The sequence below is a fragment of the Citrus clementina genome, unplaced genomic scaffold (assembly GCF_000493195.1).
Source record: "Citrus clementina cultivar Clemenules unplaced genomic scaffold, Citrus_clementina_v1.0 scaffold_5, whole genome shotgun sequence".
NCBI lineage: Eukaryota > Viridiplantae > Streptophyta > Magnoliopsida > Sapindales > Rutaceae > Citrus > Citrus x clementina.
In genome coordinates this window covers 34,749,398-34,770,953 of record NW_006262201.1, presented here as the reverse complement: position 1 = coordinate 34,770,953, position 21,556 = coordinate 34,749,398, and the positions used below count along the sequence as shown (strand labels likewise).

The 21,556-nt window shown below is 32.8% G+C and overlaps 3 protein-coding genes across 6 annotated transcripts; all 3 read left to right on the top strand.

The window, feature by feature from the left end:
• Nucleotides 1-2,039: 2,039 nt before the first annotated feature.
• Nucleotides 2,040-2,980, top strand: LOC18042641. The gene has a single exon (XM_006433594.2). The coding sequence runs from the start codon at nucleotides 2,324-2,326 to the stop codon at nucleotides 2,819-2,821; it is 498 nt and encodes a 165-aa protein (XP_006433657.1). The 5' UTR covers nucleotides 2,040-2,323; the 3' UTR covers nucleotides 2,822-2,980.
• A 5,839-nt stretch (nucleotides 2,981-8,819) lies between these two features.
• Nucleotides 8,820-14,032, top strand: LOC18042640 (70 kDa peptidyl-prolyl isomerase). 4 transcript variants are annotated; one of them, XM_006433593.2, is made up of 13 exons: nucleotides 8,820-9,296; nucleotides 9,512-9,598; nucleotides 9,696-9,959; nucleotides 10,089-10,169; nucleotides 10,272-10,352; nucleotides 10,735-10,926; nucleotides 11,498-11,587; nucleotides 11,797-11,972; nucleotides 12,595-12,717; nucleotides 12,812-12,958; nucleotides 13,044-13,171; nucleotides 13,238-13,358; nucleotides 13,588-14,032. In XM_006433593.2, the coding sequence occupies exons 1-13, from the start codon at nucleotides 9,089-9,091 to the stop codon at nucleotides 13,708-13,710; spliced, it is 1,821 nt and encodes a 606-aa protein (XP_006433656.1). In that variant the 5' UTR covers nucleotides 8,820-9,088; the 3' UTR covers nucleotides 13,711-14,032. The 4 variants fall into 4 exon arrangements, with proteins under 4 accessions (XP_006433656.1, XP_024039956.1, XP_024039957.1 ...); XM_024184188.1 differs by lacking the exon at nucleotides 10,272-10,352; XM_024184189.1 differs by lacking the exon at nucleotides 13,588-14,032 and having other exon boundaries at nucleotides 13,257-13,346.
• A 2,269-nt stretch (nucleotides 14,033-16,301) lies between these two features.
• LOC18042706 (serine carboxypeptidase-like 2) lies at nucleotides 16,302-20,158 on the top strand. The gene is made up of 14 exons (XM_006433592.2): nucleotides 16,302-16,589; nucleotides 16,670-16,815; nucleotides 16,904-16,980; nucleotides 17,067-17,189; nucleotides 17,259-17,361; nucleotides 17,748-17,785; nucleotides 17,970-18,071; nucleotides 18,191-18,277; nucleotides 18,414-18,575; nucleotides 19,023-19,094; nucleotides 19,189-19,307; nucleotides 19,519-19,632; nucleotides 19,757-19,802; nucleotides 19,917-20,158. The coding sequence occupies exons 1-14, from the start codon at nucleotides 16,459-16,461 to the stop codon at nucleotides 19,998-20,000; spliced, it is 1,404 nt and encodes a 467-aa protein (XP_006433655.1). The 5' UTR covers nucleotides 16,302-16,458; the 3' UTR covers nucleotides 20,001-20,158.
• Nucleotides 20,159-21,556: the final 1,398 nt, after the last annotated feature.

Sequence of the window (21,556 nt, the reverse complement as noted above, 5' to 3'; positions counted from 1 at the left end):
ATATGATGCCTACACAGCCACCATTCAAGTGGAACAAGCTCAAACCTCAGGGGAGGTTTTTAAAAATTACCCCACTCAAGAATACCGCCATACGGTCCCAGACGTGATGGAGACATGGAAGATTACAAAAAAAAAAAAAAAATGGTTCTAGAAGGATTATTCTAGATGGCTAAGTGGGATAGTCCTACAAAACTGATTTTCTCACGTGTAAATTAGGAGAATCGTCATATATAATAATCCCACTGGTACGACTCTTCTCCAGAATATTAAACGATAAATGTGTAGGATGAGTATGATGTTTCTTTAGGTGATAACCTGAGTTGTAGTGAGTGTATAAATATATTATTTTGAAATTCTTGACAAGATGAATTTAATCCAATACGCTATGTAGTATGAATCTTGTGGTTCGATCGAAAATTTTCTTTTCCTATAATCGTTTTTGTAATTTTAGGAATTTTTTTATTATTTTCAGATTTTTTCTCTTTTTTTTTCTACATATTACATGTAAATGTTGTTTATTTTATTTTTATTTCAGTTAGGAGAATTTAATTGTATAATGATATTTCGAAATTGTCTATTTTAATAAATTTATAATGTTTAGATTTAATATAAATGAGTGCAGAAACCCTCATTTTGTTATTCAAATTTTCATTAATTAAATTTTAAACTTTTCAAAAACGTATAATTTTTCTTTCTTTTCAATGTCAATGTTTCAATTCGCCGCAGCACATTTCTTGTCTTTTAATATATATATATATATATAATTTCATTTAAAAAATGGAGATTAGAGAGGCCCATGAGTCGTGGGGGTTGATTGTTTTACTCAATAGTGCATTCATTGAATATAGGTGATCGATGCCACGTGGGACATGATGATCATGGGGCGTCGAAGCCGGCGGATTCATGTCATTTCGTCAATAAGCGGCAATCTCCCTCATTTAATTTCTCTCACTCAGTAGAAGACAAACAATAATCAGTAATGTAATATTTTTTTAAGGATATTATTATTTTATTACTAATTATTTTACAATATATCAGTTTTATTACTAATTTTTTTTGTAATTAATTTTCTCACTTAATATTTTAATTTTTATTATTTTACTGCCAAAGTGTTAAAGCTAACAGATTTTCTAACAAAAATTATAGCAAAAATTTATTTTTACCCTTAAACAGTGTGCATATAATTTGACTCTCCAAATTAATTAAATACAAATAAATAACGCTTTTATCACTTGATTATTTTAGATACCTTGTGAAAATTTAAAATACTCTTGTGGCATCATAAAATTTATTACTGGAGTAAACGGTTTAATTATAAAATGATAAAAACTGAATTATTAAGTGAGAAAAACAATTATCAAAAAATTTTAGGGGTAAAATAATAATATTTCTTTTTTTTTTAAACACACTCAATAAACGTAATTAAAGCTGAAAGGAGCTAAATTTCTTTTAAGCAGATAACATTTTAGTTGGATCCTAATGGTCAGTGGAGAAATATATTATATGATTATCTGTTTAATCAAGTTGATTATTATCCGTTCAACTTTCTTCACTACTTGATTAACTATCGTTTACCATCTGGTTGATCTATTCTCAGGCTGAATTGATGACTTTCTATGAATAATAATAAAAAATTATTTGAATTAATTTTGAGATTCACAATTCGGGCCAATCACAGACACGGTTATATGGCTAATTAGCTCACGTGATGACTAATCCCCTGATCCATTGGGTTAAACCGCGGGTTCCAGTTTCCGCAGCATAAAAAACCGCTGCTGCTTCGCTCGTATTTACTTATTACCATGGGCTGTATAATGAGTGGCTCTCAAGATTCCATCGTGGAGATATACATTGATTGAAAAATAGACAAGAAGGCAGAAGCCATCTGATGACTCGGCGTACGTACGATAATAATAAAGTCAAAAAAATCGTCACAAGGAATTTAGTCAATTATTTTAAGACGGTTTCATATTTCAGACTCAGTTCTGTCAACTCAACTCTTATCCAGTCCGAAATGTCAGCCTAACTTAATACTTCCTTATACTTTTAATGATGCGATTCGTACGACATTCGAACCGACGTGTTTCATCACGTTACAGCTTCGTCCAACTCAGCGTGCCATTGGAAAGTTCAAACCCACTTTCTTTCTTTAATCAAGTATCGATCCTCACAATTCATACGCAACCACCATCTCTATAAAACCAAACCTCTCGGTTCAAACCCGCCCAGTGGATAACACAAGTCGCCAAGAAATTGAATTCAGTCAGTTGCCATCTTGCAGATTGAAAAGCCATCTTCAAATTACGATAACGTTGGTACTACTATGATGAAAAGCAAGCACAGCCACAACAGGTTCGTGCGGTTCGTGATGTTACCCATAAGGGCGTTGGGGAAAGCGAGGGATTTTTACGTGCGGAGCATGATTAATTGTGCGGAAGGGAGGACTTACGGGCAGCCCATGGGGGGCACGCTGCCGAAGAGCTTCAGTGCTAGATCAGCATTGTCTAGCGAGAGCGACGACTATGGTGAGCTCGTTAGAGCTGCTTCGGTGAGGAGCATGGGCCACTTGAACGAAATCGACATGTTGTTGAAACAACACATGCAGATGAGATCATCGTCACAACAACTGCCGCAGCAGCAACTGGGATCCAACGGGAAGGCGAGGTTCCCCAAGAGTTGCAGTGTTGGGATGGCGGGATTCATGGGAAGGATCGAAGAGGAAAAGCCCGGTGACCTTGGGGAAGACGGCAGTGTTCATACTAAGACTAAGTCATCAGATTCTGTGTATCCAAGAAGCAGAAGCGTGGCTGTTGCCTTCTGATCATATTCGGAGATATGTGATTCTTTTTAAATCTTCTTGTTTTCATTTCAAATGATTGTAGAAAACCCAATTGATTTTTCAATCAAGGGTAGCATTGATGATTAGTTGCGAATCAGTGAAACTGTTAATTTCCATCTAAATTTCTCCTAGCTGGATCAATTTTCATTGTGGCCCGTGAACAATTTCGGTTTCTTCAGGGACCTTGATGCTAGCTGATGTAAAATCATTGGCTCTTCAGATTAGGTGGAGACGAAAACGTGAAGCAGTAGCAGAAGAGTTAGTTAGCTGGAAGATGATTTAAAATTAAACAAAAACAGAATGATCATTTCTATTGGGAAAGATTGAACGTGTCAATTAAATATAAGCTATTAATTAAGCATTATTTTCTTCAAGGTCAAAGAGAGAGAAGGGCATACAAAAGAAACATTTGTTTAGTTGGGTGGTGGCGGGTCATTACAAACGCATACATTTCTTTCTTGTTGACAATATCTAGTTGGTTATGTATATATTTTAAATTAAAAGTTGAAGATAGAGAAGGTACTTAGAGTAATATTCTAACATAATTAATACAAAAAAATTATAAAAATCATTTAATTACGTTTTAAAACGTAAAGAAGGAAACAGCATGAACTATTCAACCAAATTTTATGCCGAGTAGGTAATCTTTGAAATAGTGTTTCTTTAACTAGTATTTGTAGTAAAATATTTAGTTGTTTGATTCCCACTTATGGATTAGAGTTTTTATTAAAAGTTATATAATTATTTTAATAGGTAATTTTTTTAATTTTGTTATGAAAATTATGAAAAATTTGTAAAATAAATAAATGATATTTAAATAATTTAACCCTTTAAAAAAATCTAAAACCCCTACAAAATTTGAGGTTTTTTTTATTTATTTTTTTTTTATAGTAGAAGTAAAATACATGCTTACTACATGAGTCTCGAACTCAAAACTTTAGTCTTGATAAATGGTAAAATTGTCCATTAACAAATGAAAGTAGGACCTTAGTCTCCAAATTTTAATTTCTTTATTACTTTTTTTGGGATTAATTTCTTCATTGTTTTTTTTAGATTAATTTCTTCTTACATTATATAACATTAAATTTACTTTTTCGTTATCAATTTGAGAAAATAATCATGCAGTTTTGGGTTCAAAGTTGTTATGTTAGTTGGGAGACATGACTAATAAAAAGTAAAAGGGTTCAGCTACCTTAGACCAGCACTAAGATAGAGCAGTCTCTAGAACCGTTGGATGTCTATAGTTGAATTTGAAACAATTGAAATAACGTGCATCCAACGGTTCTGGAGGCTGCTCCAACATAACTGCTGCCAAAGTAAAATTAGTATTTAGGATTTTAGATATGACTAACTAACAAATCAAATATGGTCAACTCACATTTGGCACCAAGGATATCCAATAAGTCATCAAATTGCCACTCTCCACATATCTGGGAAAAGAATAACACCATCTAAAGTAAATCACCTTCATTTTAGCTTGTCGAGGTTTAAAGACCGCATATTAGCATGGGACGATGGGGTTCATTTGTGTTTTACACAAATTGATCGGTGATGCGATTATAATTCAGTCCCATATATTATCTCAGCTACCGAATTAAAAAAAAAAAAAACCAACTCACTTTCACTCCATGCTGTTAACATCCTCAAGACCTAAAAAATAGGAGTGAACTAATGCCCAACGGCCAGATACGAGCTATTAAGGTTTTAATAACATTAATACAATAGCAGATATTCAGTTCAAGATATTAAAAAAGAAAAAAAAACTTCCAAACACATAAACAATAAAAAGTACATGTATGAAGCTCAACAACAATTATATCAATTAACAACCTGCGATCATCATTCAATGTCAAATCACTTCAACGTTTATAAACTCTTCTCCCTTGCAAAATGCAAGGGGAGTAGGAACATCTCTCCTTTGTGAGAGTTATTTCGTCTGGGCATGTACTTCATAAAATTTAATACAATAATATAAATCTCAATAATGTATATTTGATTGTAAATATCAGTGTAATGTCTACTATTATAACAATTATAAATATTTATGCAATACAGTAATTTAGTGCGTAACCAATATTAAAAAAAAAAACAATCTAACTTTCCATTAACAGATAGGGTCAATACACCAAGCAGCACAGGCTAGACAAAGCCAACGCACAATCACTGTTCCATAACGGATCGCGAACAATCCTGCTTTTCAGTTTTAAAATGGGCATCAAGTCAAATGTACGACCAATTCCTTTTTCGTTGACAATACTTCCTAAGCGAAAAATAATTGTACAATTATCTAATCGTACCGCTAGCCGATAACGTCCCATATTTTTAACATAGTCATGAACAAATTAAATGGGTTTTAAGAATATGCATGCTAAAAACTTGCTGGAATTGGTCATCAGCAACAAAATTAATGAAGGCTCAGCAAGATGTACCCAAAGTGGCTCTGAAAATCCAAAATATATATCAATTTTCCAACCATTGGGCCTGCAGTCGACTTAAAATCACTTAATTCTGTCATTCGAAACTTGATATAATCCTGAAATTACGACCGAGCATGTGGCATATAAAGTATAAACGACTCAAATCCTGTCAAAACAGAATTCTGAAACAGCATCTAAACATGCAAGTGTAGTAACTTTTCATAAATCTAGTTCAAAGATACGAAATCTTTACGAGCATTGAATAATTCAAGGTGGGTTACTCAAGACCATTTCGATTACTCGTTAAAACATAATTCTGAATTAAGTGTTGGGATGGTCTTATAGGCTTAAAAAACAACTAAAAAAAATGGATTGTTACTGTTAAAAAATTGAGAAGAATTCTGACTTTTTGATTTATATTTAAAATAACTTAGAATTCATTCCCTGACTAAATCTCAAATAGTAATACAGTAAAATCTCGATAAATAAATTTTCAATAAATTAATAATTTTACTTAAATAATAAAATTTTCTAGTCCCAACTTGGGATAGGGTAGTAAATTAATATTTCGGTAATGTTCAAGAAAATAATTTTTTTTTATTGAATCCTTTAGGCCCAATGTAAACATACATTAATAATTAATCAAACACGAAATTAATAATAAATAAAATATAAAATTCATAATATTAAGGAGTTTTTTTTTTTCCCTTCATAACTTCAATTATCTAAATTCACATTTTGCAATATATGCATATAAAGTTATTTGTTTATAGACTGAGCTCACCTATGTCCTTAATATCAAAGGCTTATACAATAATAATATATAAGTACATATACGGAAAATAAAGAAAGATAGATATTGTATAATTACAAGTTTGTTATACTATTATGGATAGTAGTGGTTGGAGGAGATATTGTTGACTTGAGGAATCACCATTTGTGCTATTTTATAGGTAAATAGGTACATGTACCAACAAAATGCTTCTTATAACAAAAAAAAAAAAGAAAAAAAAGAAGAGACTCTTTCTAAATTAATAAATATTAATTATTAAAAAAATTAATCGATTGTTCATTTATTCATAAATAAATAACTTTGTTAAAAATAATATTTTTTCTTAGTCCTAACAATAATATTTTGTAGAGGTGATACTGCATATGTACGGTAATAAATTCGAAAAAATGTAAAACATTATTTCAGCCTTTTCTTCCACTTTCTTCGGAAATGACCTCAAATAATCTTGTCAGGAGTAATAATAAAAAATGTAGTCGTAGGTGAGGTTTAGAAATTAAATACACAGTTTGTTAGAAAAAGTCAATTTAAATGGAAAATTTCAACCTGGTCCAAATTTCTCCGCTCATTAAATTATCTCCAAACTTTCCAATGACAATAAATAGAAAAGGAGGACTTTTGTCATTAACACAATACTAAAGCGAGTAATTCGGAAAGCAAGAGCAGACACGTGTTTTGCATTATATCAAATTATCAATGGCTAAAATGGAACCCTTCAAGGCTCTAAGACAATTCAATGGGCGTGGGCCGTAGTTTATCTTTGACTAATTATATAGGAGCCATTAACCATTAGAAAACTTGACTTGTGACCACCGCCAATAATCAAATACGAAGGCAAGGCACTTCCAAAACCTTAAAGTTGAATTGGCTTGAGCATCTACCATGTGTATTCAAAAGGTAAAGGTCTAATATAGTACGGAAACATTTTGCAAAGTATTTGACAACAAATTTTCACTATGTCGCTTAGAGATGAGCTGATAAAATGTCAACCACTAAACTAATAAGTGATTGATTAATTAATCCCTTATTAGAATAAGGTTTTCATAATTAAAGGACACAGACATGCCTCCTTTGCCATCTTTGTCTCAAACTTCGGCAATGTTAACTTCCACATACCCTACATCTACGATCTTACATATTAAGATTTGAGGCTGCCGTTACTTGCCTTAATGGAACGTTTAATTCAGTTGAAGAAGTTAAAAAAGCACACTAAGGAATTATTGTTGTGTTTACATTTTAGATTCAGATTTTAAAGTGCGAAGTTTTCAAAATCAATTATTTATTTCGCTTCGTAGTAGGCAGAATGGGAGTTTCACTATGTGACTATGTGAGCCTTATTTATTTTTTAAGTTGAGAGGGAGATTTTTACTGAACGGAGTTAGTTAAGGCCTAGGAGGAGGGCCAGCCCCTTCTAGGCCATTATTTTTTCTTTTAAATGTATTTTGAGTCTCTTTTAAAAAAGTAAAATAAAGAGAGTTTGAGCTCTTTTTTTTATAATAAAATATTTGCAACTTGTGACAAGAGTTTTTTTTTAGTGGCTTTAGAGACTTGGGTTCAAATCTCAATAGCCATATAATTTTATTTCTTTAAATATTTGGTTCTCAAAAATTCAAATTGCATTGTTTTCTCTTCGAAAAAAAAAATAGTAATAAATTATTTATTTTAAATGTTGAATCCCATTGCGAACATTAAAAAAAATACCCTTAATTAAATTAAAAATTTTTAAACTAAGGTTCCCCTAATATAAGTGCCTAGCTCTGCCACTTTCCCATGAAGGGGAAGGTGGGACTTGAGAGATGCACTCCCACTCGTTTTAGTTTCGAAAATATCCTTAAAAATTTTTAAAAATTATAATTTTACCATAAATAAAATAGGTAAAAAAATTATAGTTTAAAAAATTAAAATAAAATTAATCAAAGATTTTAATTTATATCGTTGAAAATATTAATAAGAATAATTGTTTTATATACTTAAATTAAAAATAAAATAAATAAGTTATTGTATAAATATATTTTCTTAGGGGAAGGATCAATGGCTCTTTAAAATTACACTTATTTTTACACAATTTTTTTTACCCTTGGATAAACGATTAATCAATGGTTAGGATAAGATGTAATTAATTATATTGACCGTATTTATAAATAATTAATAATGTAGATTTTTAGCCATGGATTTTCTCTCCAATTTACTCATTCCTTAATTCATTTTCTTTAATCTCTCTTTGTCATCTTCTCTACGGTTTCACAGTATAACAAAAGCTTGTTGCATAGAAAAGTAGAAAAATTTGCAAAATGCTTAAAAAATCAATAGTCTCTTATTATTTTTTTTTTGAAGAAAAAAATATTTACTATTAATCTCTATCACTGTAAAATTAAACACAGTGAAACTTTAGAAGATAAAAGCTTCATTTCCTATGCGAGCTTGTGAAAAGTAAATCGCAAATATTATGTAAGTTTAAGCAGCCATTATTGATCTATAATTTTGTGGAACTGTGGATCAATTAATATTGGATTGGATAAAAATCAATGATTTTTGTTGAAATAATTTTTTCTTTGTAAGTACACATTTTATATTATTCCATTTCCTTATTCATTTTATAATTAAAAGTTGTGAGTTATGTCTATATATACTAATAATTCTACGCATACCAAGTTTTTATCTTAAAAATCTATTTAAACAATATATCATTAATCAATCACCTAATGAAATAATATAATTAATTCATTTAAATTTTATAAAAAAAAAATATTATTCACCCAACCTATCACTTTGATTGTGTCCGTCACAATCGCAAGCTTACTTGAGGCGGTTCCTCATTTTGAGCTGTTGTTATCGTAGATTTAGAAAAGTCTCGTAAAACTTTTGATATGAACAATCCAGAAGGGGAAATAAAATACCAAAAAACTGCCACTGAGTTACACATTCGTTAGCATAGTTACATAACCCTATCACAGTCTCACTCTCCGAGCATCTTCATGTGACCAAACACTGTACATTTTTAAATTTAACAATTCGAAATAAAATTAGAGATTCAAATTTACTATGGCCTGCGAATCCGTGATGACGTTAGAGAAAGGTGCAAACTTATCAGATATCGATGGCGAAGAGGAGGAACCGGGGGAGGTGATCGAATCAGCAGCACCTCTTAAGGTGGGTGAGGAAAGAGGGCTTGGTAATTCTGGTATCAAAAAGAAGCTTCTCAAAAACGGCGTCGACTGGGACACCCCTGAATTCGGTGACGAAGTCACAAGTTAGTTCTCACTTTGTCTTTTATATTTCATTATTACTATTATTATTGTTTTTCACTTGAAATTGGGACCCAAGTTAAGACTTTCTTAATAGTATTGGAATTTTTAAGTTTGATAAGTTATCATCAATGAAGTTTGTATGCAGGTTAAATTTGAAGTCACTATATTACAACAGTTTATTTATTTATTTATTTTTGTTATCTTTAATTGAGTGCAGTTCACTATGTGGGTACTTTGCTTGACGGAACCAAGTTTGATTCTACAAGAGATAGATATGATCCTTTGACCTTTAAGCTTGGTACCGGTGAGTGAGTTCTTTATTTTTTATTTGACCTTTTTTTTCCCCCTCATTTTTGGTTTAGAGTAAAACTTTGGTTACCTGTTAACATGGTTATTGCCAGGTCAAGTGGCAACAGGTTTGGATAATGGGATAATTACTATGAAAAAGAGGGAATGTGCAGTGTTCACATTCACGTTGCCTTCTGAGCTAAGATTTGGAGTTGAAGGTCGTGATAGTCTGCCACCAAATTCAGTTGTTCAGTTTGAAGTTGAACTAGTCTCATGGATCACAGTGGTGGACTTGAGTAAAGATGGTGGGATTGTTAAGAAGATTTTGGAGAAGGGGGAGAGGGATGCGTCCCCCGGTGACTTGGATGAAGTTCTTGGTACTTTTAATGCGGCTTATTACTGAAATTTTTGTTTCCATTTTTATGTTCATTATTGCAAGTAGATTGTTAATGGATATGACTATGCTGGTATGGTCATTGCTAACAAGGTGTTATCTGTTACTGCAGTGAAGTATCAAGTGATGCTTGGTGATGGTACCATGGTGGCAAAAACTCCGGAAGAAGGAGTTGAATTTTATTTGAAAGATGGTAATTTAGAGTTGAGAGATAGGGCTCTATAGTACTTATGAATGTACATAATTATTTCTTACTAAGCTGGATTTTTATTATTGACTGTTTTGATCTCTTCAGGGCATTTTTGCCCTGTGTTGTCTAAAGCAATTTTAACCATGAAAAAGGGAGAGAAGGTCAAATTAGTCATTCAGCCACAATGTAAGTCTTCTCACATCTTACTATGACAGGATTGCCATTTTTCTATTTTATTGTCTCAAGTTCTTCCGGTATTGGTTAATTTCCAGATGAAGGATACACTTGCTGTTTGAAGATAACTATACATTTTACTAAATCACAGTTCCTTGATCTCGCACCTCGCTGTTTACTAGTGAAGAAGTGCTAGCTACATACACACAGGCATTTGTAGAATGGCTAAGTTCAATGGTTCTTAAGCAGTATCTTATAAATCTGGAGCTTATATACTACTGATTTTGATTTTTGACTCAAGGTGGTGATAGCATGATTCTTTTGCTGAAAATGATGCTGTAATCTCACTGTGATTTGGTTATTGTTCTTTACTATCTAACACAAAAGTTTGCAGATGCTTTTGGAGAGCAGAGAAGGGATGCTTGTGATGGATTCGGTACAATCCCCCGAAATTCCGCATTGGATTTCAATCTAGAGTTGCTATCTTTCAAGCATGTTGTTGATGTTACTGGAGACTCCAAAGTAGTCAAGAAGATCTTAAAAGAGGGGGAAGGCACTTCTGCGGATGAAGGTGCTACTGTAACAAGTAAGTGATTTTCTTCTTTGTAATGCCCCATTTCTGCTTTTATTTTACTCAAAGCACAAACTTGAATAAATGATGATCCAAGAGTTCTTACTCATGGAATCTTTGGACTTAATTGGTTTTATTGAATCATCATGGTGCTACTGTAACCAATAAGTGACCTAATGTATGTACTAGGTTTGAGAATTCAATATAATGGTGAATTGAAGTTTAAAAGTTTGGGATCTAGGCTGGATATAAAATCAAGCCAATTTTGACTGAATGCATATGAAATGATAATTAAAAACTCTGATGGAGATTAGATATTCTCATATGATTCATATATCATCATGGGGAGACTTTCTTTCTTTCAAGCTTTCAGGTGTTGAAATACTATGTGTATGTCTACTTTCAGAAGCAGTAAAGTACACAACTATACTATCTCTGCACCATGTCTCTTGTAAAGCAAAATTATCAATACAGAAGAAGTGTATTTTATGAAATTACGTTGCAATATGCTGTATGAACCTTGACATGTCGTGATTCCTTTAATCAAATTAGATCATACTGTCTTATATTCTTCGATTCTTTGCAGTCAGCTACATTGCTAGGCTAGAAGATGGCACTGTATTTGAGAAAAAGGGATATGATGGGGAGCAGCCTTTGGAATTTATCACAGATGAAGGTAATTCATTGCTGCTTCTGTATTGTCATTTTAGTTCACTAGCTTTTCTGTCATGTGTACATCATATTCCTCTAGAATTTATTAAAAAAATCTATTTGAATCTACTTAAAGGTCTGTCACTCTTTGTTGGAGCTATTCGACAATGGTACGGATTTTTCAAATGATAAAGTTCCAGACTTTTAACTATGGCTGCAAGTTGCTGTATGCAGAACAAGGAATTGCTGGTTTAGACCGAGTGGCGGCAACGATGAAGAAGGAGGAATGGGCAATAGTAACAATAAATCATGAATATGGCTTTGGAAATGTTGAAGCAAAGCGGGATCTTGCAACAGTCCCTTCATGTGCGAAGTTATATTATGAAGTTGAAATGATGGATTTTATCAAGGTAATGACTTGTGACTGGTAATTATTTGGTAATATTGAAGATGAGACATTGTAGCTCTGTGCTTATGAATATATAGAGTATGATAACTCTTTGAATACCTTTTATTTCTCTTCCTTTCCTTACATTTTCTTTTCCATAGGCAAAGGAATAATCATTGATATTTGCATTTTTGTTCAATTTGTCTTTCAAATCTCTATATATAATTTAGGGACCGGTGAATCAGTCATGAGCAAACTAAATACTGCTAGTTTTTCTCCTCAAATGCGAAGATTACAAATCGCATCTCTGATTAAAACAAGAAAGTTTAGGATATGTTTCTTATGCATTGATCTGGTTTTCTCAAATTTTTGTTAGTAATAGTTAGAATATTCTTGAAGCAGTTTTAAGAAGAATGTGTGATTTTTGATACTTATTACCCGAAGAAGAAATGGTATTGGTATAAACTTAGTTATTTACCCCAATATACACAATTATTGAGATTGATTTAGATTTTACCCTACCATCATTACAAAATTGCTTTTGCTTAATTTTTTTTTTTTTTTTCACTAGAAGTATTTGGGCTCCAATATTCCTGGATTTTCTAATTGGGGAATTGTTTGCCCACTGCTTCTTTTGTTAAAAGGAGAAAGTGCCATGGGAAATGAATAATCAGGAGAAAATTGAGGCTGCTGGGAGAAAGAAAGAAGAAGGCAATTTGCTATTCAAAAATGGGAAGTATGAACGAGCTGGCAAAAAATATAATAAGGTGGCTCAATGCGCTGGTTTAGACAAACTCAAATTCCTAGGTTTCAAGTTTATAGATTTTTGACTATATACATTTACTTCTCCTGTATTATCAGGCTGCAGACTGTGTGAGTGAAGATGGGTCCTTTGTTGATGATGAGCAGAAGTTAGTTAAGTCATTAAGAGTTTCATGCTGGTTGAACAGTGCAGCTTGTTGTCTCAAACTGAAGGACTACCAAGGTGCAATTGAGTTGTGTTCGAAGGTGATTGTTGAAAGAGAAGCAGCCAGAGGGGTGTAATATGAGTCACAATGCATCTTTTTTTCTAATTTTTCTTTTTCTCTTACAGGTATTAGATTGTGATTGTCACAATGTAAAAGCTCTTTACAGGAGAGCACAAGCCTATATGGAGATTGCAGATCTGATCTTGGCTGAATTGGACATCAAGAAAGCTATTGAGGCTGACCCCCAGAACAGGTAATGGCGATTTTTATTCAGACCAAACTTCTTTTGCCACTTGAGATGACATGCTTCTCTATCCAGGGAGGTGACGTTGCTGCAGAAATCATTGAAACAACTTCAAGCTGAGAGCAACAAGAGAGATGCAAAGTTCTATGCGAACATGTTTGCGCATGTGACTAAGGACTCATCTGTGGCTACCAAGGTGGGTTATTTTACATTTACGTCATCTTGCAATGCATGATTCTGAAGAGCATCTTGATTTTGTCTTCTTCTTTCCTCCTGGTTTTCTGGATCTTGATCTTTATTATATTCCCACGGTGATATCTAAAGGAATTTTGTGAAAATGTGGTGGCTATCAACAACTAATTGATCCCCACAATCAAGATTATCTATCTGAACTTTCATCTCCAAATTCTTGAGTGTTATTGCAGAAGCTGAAGGTAGAGAAATCAGAGGAGGAGAAGAGGCGGGAAGTGGCCGTGGCGATGGAAACAGAAAAGGAAGTTGATAGCTCAGCTCCTCCTAAAGACGGAGTGGTTGTTGATTCATGCTAAATATATGTTTAGAAAATATGTATAGTTGATGATCCCTGATAAAACCAAGAGGAGCAACGAATCAATCCACCGAGAAAAGTTCCGGCCTCGGGGGCCGATACTGCCTCCCTAAATGTATCATATACAGAATTATTTTACAAAGTTCTATATGCATTATTGATCATAATCATGGATTCCATGTATAAAATTCACGGTAAGACATGCGTCAGTAAATTTTTGGTTTTGACGTAATTAAGTCATTAATTTAGGTCTTGATTGATATAGAGATCGAACAATTATAATTTAAGTAAGGGTGAGGCTATTTGAACCCAATTTTTTACTCTTTAAACTATTCTTCTTTATACACACATCACTACAATTGAAAACATCTATTTTTACTCAACAAACCCTCTCATGTTCCAAAACTAATCCTTCTTCATTCATCTTCTTCTCTTATACATTTGCTTCCAAAAAATGCTTCCACACGAGTATAAACGAAATCTGAAATTGCAGCAACCAGCAATTGGTGGGAGACTGCACATGAAACAAAATGTGGGAGACTGCACAGGGAGAGGGAGCGTTGATACATATATCAAAAAATTATCTCCCCAATCTAACCCAAAAAATAATGAATATAGCAAATATCTTCCCTAATACAAGAATGGATAGAAGTTATAATGGTAACTATTTTGATACATTTTTTTTTTCACCCCAACAGGAAAGTTAATGAATTGATCAATTGCAAACGTTTTAAAAATATGAAACTGGTGCCTTGAAAAATATTGGTTCACCTGCAAATATTTTGGACCGAAAAGGAACGGTAGTTCATAATTGCTTTATGGAAAAAATCAATTTTCTTATGGTAACCAAGAGATTATTTTTAATTTCGATGGCATCTATAATTGAATTAGCTATTAATAAATTATATAATTTCATGGAATAACATTTTTCAACCTTAACCAAAATCAATTTAATGAGAAAATATACACAAAGGCGGATGCAAGAGAGATATGAAATTAAAAGAGGATGGTTTCGTAATTATATATGAGGATATCTTTGTGATATAAAATTTTATTATAAAATAGGTGTAAAGAGTATAAATATGGGTTCAAATAGCCTCACCCTTTAAGTAACTTATGTGTTTACATACAAGAGTAAGAATGGAGAGTGTAAAGTCTTTTTACTCCAGTATTTACATATTTATTTAAGGATAAGTATAAAAATTTTATTTTGTTGGATTTACTTTTGAAGTGAGGATTGTGATTTCCACTTTTATGGAGAGGTGGGAATCCTACTTTCACTCCTTTGATCTCTAAAAATGCTCAAAGCTAATAAAAAAGTTTACAGGTGAATATTATCAATAATTTTTAGTTTTAAATAATTAAAGTAAAATTTATAAATATTTTTAATTTACATCACGAAAAATATTAATAAATATTATTAGTTTGCATAATAAAAATTAATAATAAAATAAATAGGTTTTGTATAAACATATTTTGTTATCCATTTTCTAACTAAAAGTTACATACTCTTTATAGAAAGGTAAAATTATAATTTATAATAATTAATTCTCAATTCAAAATAAAGTAAATATATAATTGAGATTATGATTGATAGTTTACACTCTTATTCTAGTCTAAATAAACATCTACTTTCAATCTATACTTCCATCTTAAAGATTTTTGCTATTCAGTATTTTCACTCCAAGTGTTTAATAATCTTTAGTTGTGATTTAAAAGTTTAATTAATTTGATTTGTTACGTGTATGATAAAAAATATTATAATAATTTATTATTTTTGTCAAAATTATAATCTAAAACCCATATTTATTATATGTTGTTAACTTATATTTTATAATTTTTTTTTAGAACAGTTGTAATCTAGAAGTTTATCATCTTAATTTCAAACATTACCTTAGTCTTAAGTTTTTGTTCGGATGAAGTATTGGAGTTTTATGGTGAAAAATAAATTGACACGCAACGTAGGCAACTCAAATACAGAAACCACCGGCCAGCGTATTTTCCAAGGAAATCTGTGGCATACGCAATTTGACATTCAACGAAATATGTTTAACCGTTAATCGCAAATTGTATCATTGCCACAAAAAGCAGAACTAAAGTTCAAAGTTGAGTGGTTCAATACGTAACTTGATAATGATTGATTGATTTGCAACGGTTGTGTAGGGCACAGCAACGTGGACTCACGTAGTCACGTTTATGACATCGCCGCAGAGTGCAGACGTCTCAATAGAAGCCAAAACGACAATGCATTGCTTAAAAAAGGAAAACAAAAAAATGAAAAACATTTTTCAACAAATTTTTCTCTATTTTCTTCTATTGCGTGCCGCCTGTCGAATGCCTCCCCAAGCCTAACAAAACTGTTAATTTGACCCGTGTCGTATCAAAATTCACTATGCTAATAACTCCAGTCTCTTTGTCTTAGTTACGTTGTGACGTTGTGAGGGGTTATTTGTATTGGGCATGTATTTCATAGAATTCATTGTAATAATGTAAGTCCCAATTATGTATATCTAATTATAAATATCAGTGTAATACCTCTGTTATAATAAGCAATTGTTATAAATATCTGTGTAATATAGTAATCTGATGATTAATCAGTCTAAAAAAAAAAAGTTACGTTGTGACAATAACACTGTCAACCAAGCGTTTTAGATAATTAGGTTCTTATCCAACGAACCTGAAGATTGTTCACTAGCTCTTGTTTCTGCAAAGAAACTATCATCTAGAGACAGGAAAAAGGCAAAGAACAATGCAAATGGCAAAGCTCTGTTTTTCTCTTCTTCTGCTTTTACAGCTTTGCATGCAGCCTGCAGCTTCTCACTCAACAGTCAAGTTTCTTCCAGGATTCCAGGGGCCTCTCCCCTTTGAACTTGAAACTGGGTTAGTTCATAATATGACAGCAAATAGCTCTAATGATCAATTAGTACTTATTCTGAATTTATACATATTTGTTTGATCAGGTATGTAGGTGTAGGTGAGTCAGAGGAAGCACAGCTCTTCTATTACTTTGTTAAGTCGGACAAAAATCCAAAAGAGGACCCTCTCTTGCTTTGGCTTACTGGTGGCCCTGGCTGCTCTGCCTTCTCAGGTCTTGCTTACGAAATTGGTAAGTGATCAAATGCAATCATACATTTTTCAGTTGGTCGCTTAAAAAAGTTTAGGAGAATTTCTCGTGATTGCCAGTTGGTTGCCAGGTCCAGTAAATTTCAACACAGTGGAGTACAATGGGAGCTTGCCCACTTTGCGCTTAAATCCCTACTCGTGGACAAAGGTGACAACTGTGTTTTGTTTCAGATTGATATTAGATTAGATGATATGGTGATTTCTGTAATTTTAACTTTGGAGGTTAATTATCAGGAAGCCAGCATCTTGTTTGTGGATTCGCCTGTCGGCACTGGATTTTCCTACGCAAGAACCCCACATGCCTCTCAAACTGGTGACTTTAAACAAGTTCACCACCTTGACCAATTTCTTAGAAAGGTATACTTCTCAACTAACACAATTTTTAAGGACCATTTACTGTTTCTGATTCCATGTTGGATCTTATAGTGGCTGATGGATCACCCTGAGTTCATCTCAAATCCATTTTATGTTGGAGGGGATTCGTACTCTGGCATTACGGTCCCGGCACTTGTTCAACGGATCTCAAATGGTATGCCTATAACGGTTGATTAATATGTTACCTAAAATGACAATGTGTACAGGATAAACTAGGAATCTGCTCTTTGTCGTCAATACTCAACTTCATGATATTAAATTTCTTAACCCTTTCGTAATTGTAGCTCATCAGCCAGGGCTGAAAGCCTACACTATCTTTTTACTTATTTTGTACTTCACATATTAATCCTTCTCTATGTACTATTGTGAAACCTCACTTTGCAGCACAAAACTACTTGCATCTCCAAGAGATTAAAACCATGAAGCTGGCTGCAGAAATTTGAAACATTTTAGTGCCTCAGTAGTGGCATAAAAGTTTAAGGCATATTACTATTTTATTGTATTTCCTTTGTTCATAGTCATTTGGTTATGGTCATGCAGAAAATGAAGAAGATATCAAACCGCTGATAAATCTCCAGGTTTGTAATCTGTTTCCTTTTATTAGAAACACAACTCATGCATACTGCTCGGAGTGTGAATTAGGATAAATTAAGGAGCTAAACAGACATCTGAAAAAAGGTCCAAGATTGTGCATAATAGACAAACCAGAGCAGAAGTACTGAAGGACTATTTATCACTCTCTCAATTCTGCTACTGTTTCAGGGATACATACTAGGGAACCCCAGAACAGACATGGTTGTTGAACAAAACTCACAGATCCCATTTGCTCATGGAATGGGGCTTATTTCGAATGAACTCTATGAGGTAACTCAATTTTCCACATAAGTTCCCCAATTCATGTCATAATTGAGAAAAAAAAGAGAAGGAAAAATGCGAAATAACCAGAAGTTTGGAGTGTAATTAGTCCAGAAACACTTTTGCAGTCACTGAAGATAACTTGTGGAGGAGAGTATGTAAACGTAGATCCCAACAACAAAGATTGTTTGAATGATATTCAGACTTTCTCTAAGGTAAGCTATGTACGAAGCAATATATTTGTTGAAACTTTCAGTTTTCCATCATCATCTTTTTGTGTTATTATTTTTGTAGTATCTTGGACTATTTTTTCATCTAAGTTGGTACATGCTTAACGATCGGCATTTTCAGTTGACTTCTGGAGTTGAAAAGTCGCATATATTGGAACCTCATTGTCAATTTTTCTCTCCGAAGCCACGAGCGTCATCTCATAACAGAAGATCTCTCAATGTCAATGAGCAATCTCAAGAATTCCTTAATCCTGAACCAACATTTCCTCCGATTGGCTGTCGAGTAACTCCTTTTTTCTGTTTCCTCTAATATGCTTCATACATTTTCTATGACATAAGGTACATAAATATCAAATTGTTGCATAGAGAATGATTTTGGCTTATATACCAACTATCATCCTCAGCCAATTTGAAGAATCATACGTCGGTGTGCCCCATTTACTGCCTTAAAAGAGTCTTGAACTTCATTCTTCCTTTGACTAGGCATCAGAATGCTAAGTTTGTTACCTGACGTGGAGAAATGTGATCATCCATGATCAATGAGATGTATTTTTTCAGAGGGTGTGTTTGCATTAAAGCATTTTCTGGAATGTACTTATCAAGTGTTTTTTCCGAAAGTGCTCCAATAATTTTGATGATCTCAGATACATTCTAAATGTTCTTGGATACACAACAAATTGATTAGAATCTATGAACTTTTTCTTATATAAAACCCTTTTTTCTCTTGCAGTCTTATGGATATTTGCTCGCTCGCTATTGGGATAATGACCATAATGTCCGTAAGGCACTTCATATAAGACAGGTATGAGATCAATACTTGAAATAGCAGATTCATTAAACTACTAAAAGTGCAATCGAACTGCGAGAAAATCAAGCATGACTCTTGCTTAGCACAGGGAAGCAAAGGTGAATGGATACGCTGCAATTATGATTTACCTTATACGCATGAAATTGGCAATAGTTTTTCCTATCATGTAAGCCTCAGTACAAAAGGCTACCGCTCTTTAATATATAGGTAAGATCAGTTACATTTATGCATTGAGGTTTCTAGTTTCTATCAATATTAACCCTACCACTATCAAAATAGACACCTTAGACCCTAGAGGATTACCAGTTGAACTAACTGCATTGCACCAACTATTATCAGCTATAGATATTTGATGTATATTAATTTTTGATGTATTTTATTCCCCCACCCCCCCCCCCCCGGTTTTACTGTGTAACAGTGGGGACCATGACATGATCATACCATTCCTGGGAACAGAGGCGTGGATAAAATCTCTCAATTACTCCATTGTTGATGACTGGAGGCCGTGGATTCTCCACAGCCAAGTTGCAGGGTAAGCCGTGAATTACTTTTGGGTGTTCATTTTGTTTATGAATTAAATAGTCTTATTCTTGAGATCGAGCATAATAAAGTAGCTAGACTGAAGATATTTGTTATTCACTTATTTGGCCGGATAGGTATACGAGGACTTACTCCAATCAGATGACGTATGCCACTGTAAAGGCAAGAAATTCCTGTAACCTTTGCTGCCTCTTATGATTTTTTCAGTAACGACATAATCATATTAACTAGAGAAAAACTAGTTTCTTGAGTGTTATTGTTTGTATTATTTTGCAGGGAGGAGGGCACACTGCTCCTGAGTACAGGCCTGCGGAATGTTATGCTATGTTTCAAAGATGGATAAATCATGATCCATTGTAGTTGCCTGCAATTTCTAGCTAGTATTTGGTCCAAAGTAATCTATATCAATAATTGATCATGTATGATCATGTTTCCTCATGTTAGGTATCAGTGTTGACAATAAACAGACATTCATGAAAAGCACACATTCATAATAAATGGAAGCTAATTTTACCAAATGAAAGTAGTCAATTTCTGCTCTGAAACATTAGAAATATTCTATCCATTCTTGACAATTAAGCTGAAATGGCTTGCACACGCGGAAACACCCAATTTGTTTTTGTTTGAAGAAATGACGGTTCTTTTGTTTTCTCCTTTTTGTCTAAGTAATTTATGTCACTTGTCAGCAAAAAGCATTGAGGATACAAAATAACAGGTCCTTTTTATTGCCAGAGGAATGCAGATTTGGCAAAGCTGCCTAATTAACGATTATTAATTAAATCTTGCTCTTCAGTACAGCTCCCTCGCTGGACAAGATTGCTTACAAATGAAAGCAAGGCTCTATTGCTGCAATGAAGACAAAAGTAAGAGAACAAATTGACGGAGGATCCTTTCAAGAATGACAAATTATAGGTGCCATTTATCTCCTCTAGCATTGCAGGGTTCCAAAGTGTGTCTTGAATTTTATAATATTTTTTTTCTCGGTCCTGCCTTTCTGTTATTATTTCTTTTTTTTTCCTCCCCCAAAGCCCGCCAAGGCTAGAGGGCTATGGCGCCTGAAAATGTTTTGGAGTTTCTCAAAATATAGAAAATTAAGTTAAAAATACTAATCCAACCCCCGCAATCTTGATATATAATCTTTATACATAAGAGAAAAATGTGATTTTTATATTTTTCACTACCGTTAATTTGAAATAAAGTTAAAATGTCAATAAATAGCAATAGAAAAATAATAATAATGAAATAAAAAGTGAACAACCAATTCCCAATATTTTAAAAATCAGATGTTAATACAACATGAGTCTTGATGTTTGTATTTTTTTATTTGTTATTTTTTGTTTATTAATACTTACAGTAGTCTTCACTATATAATTTAAGGTCAGTTTGGGATTGTGGTTGCTTATTAAATAAATTGTTTTTCATGTGTGGATGCAATGAGCTACTGATTGAAAAAGTAGCTTGATATTTGGTAAACTGTGTTGTTACCGTTGTCATGAATTTGAAAAACAGTGTACATGCGTTTAGTAAATTTTATTACAAATGTGTTGTTTTATTATATAATGACTAAAATAGACATAAAATTAAACCACTTTTTATTTTTTGGAGTATGTTTAATAATGTTTAGACATGCATTTTCTTTTCAAAACACATAAAATTACATAAAGTAAAAAAACTCAATTAAATAAAATCTAATGAACTTTATAATTCGTTACGTAAAATATGATAAAAATTTATATTAATACATAATTTAAATAAAATAAAAACGTAATATGTGCTACATTCACATTAAACTTGTTGTAATAAGCATGATGACTATAATATATATATAAATAGATTGAATGTTAAAAGTCGTAGTTATGAAAATGATTTTAAAAGTTATGGTTAACTTTCATGTGAAATTATTCATAGTTTAAAAA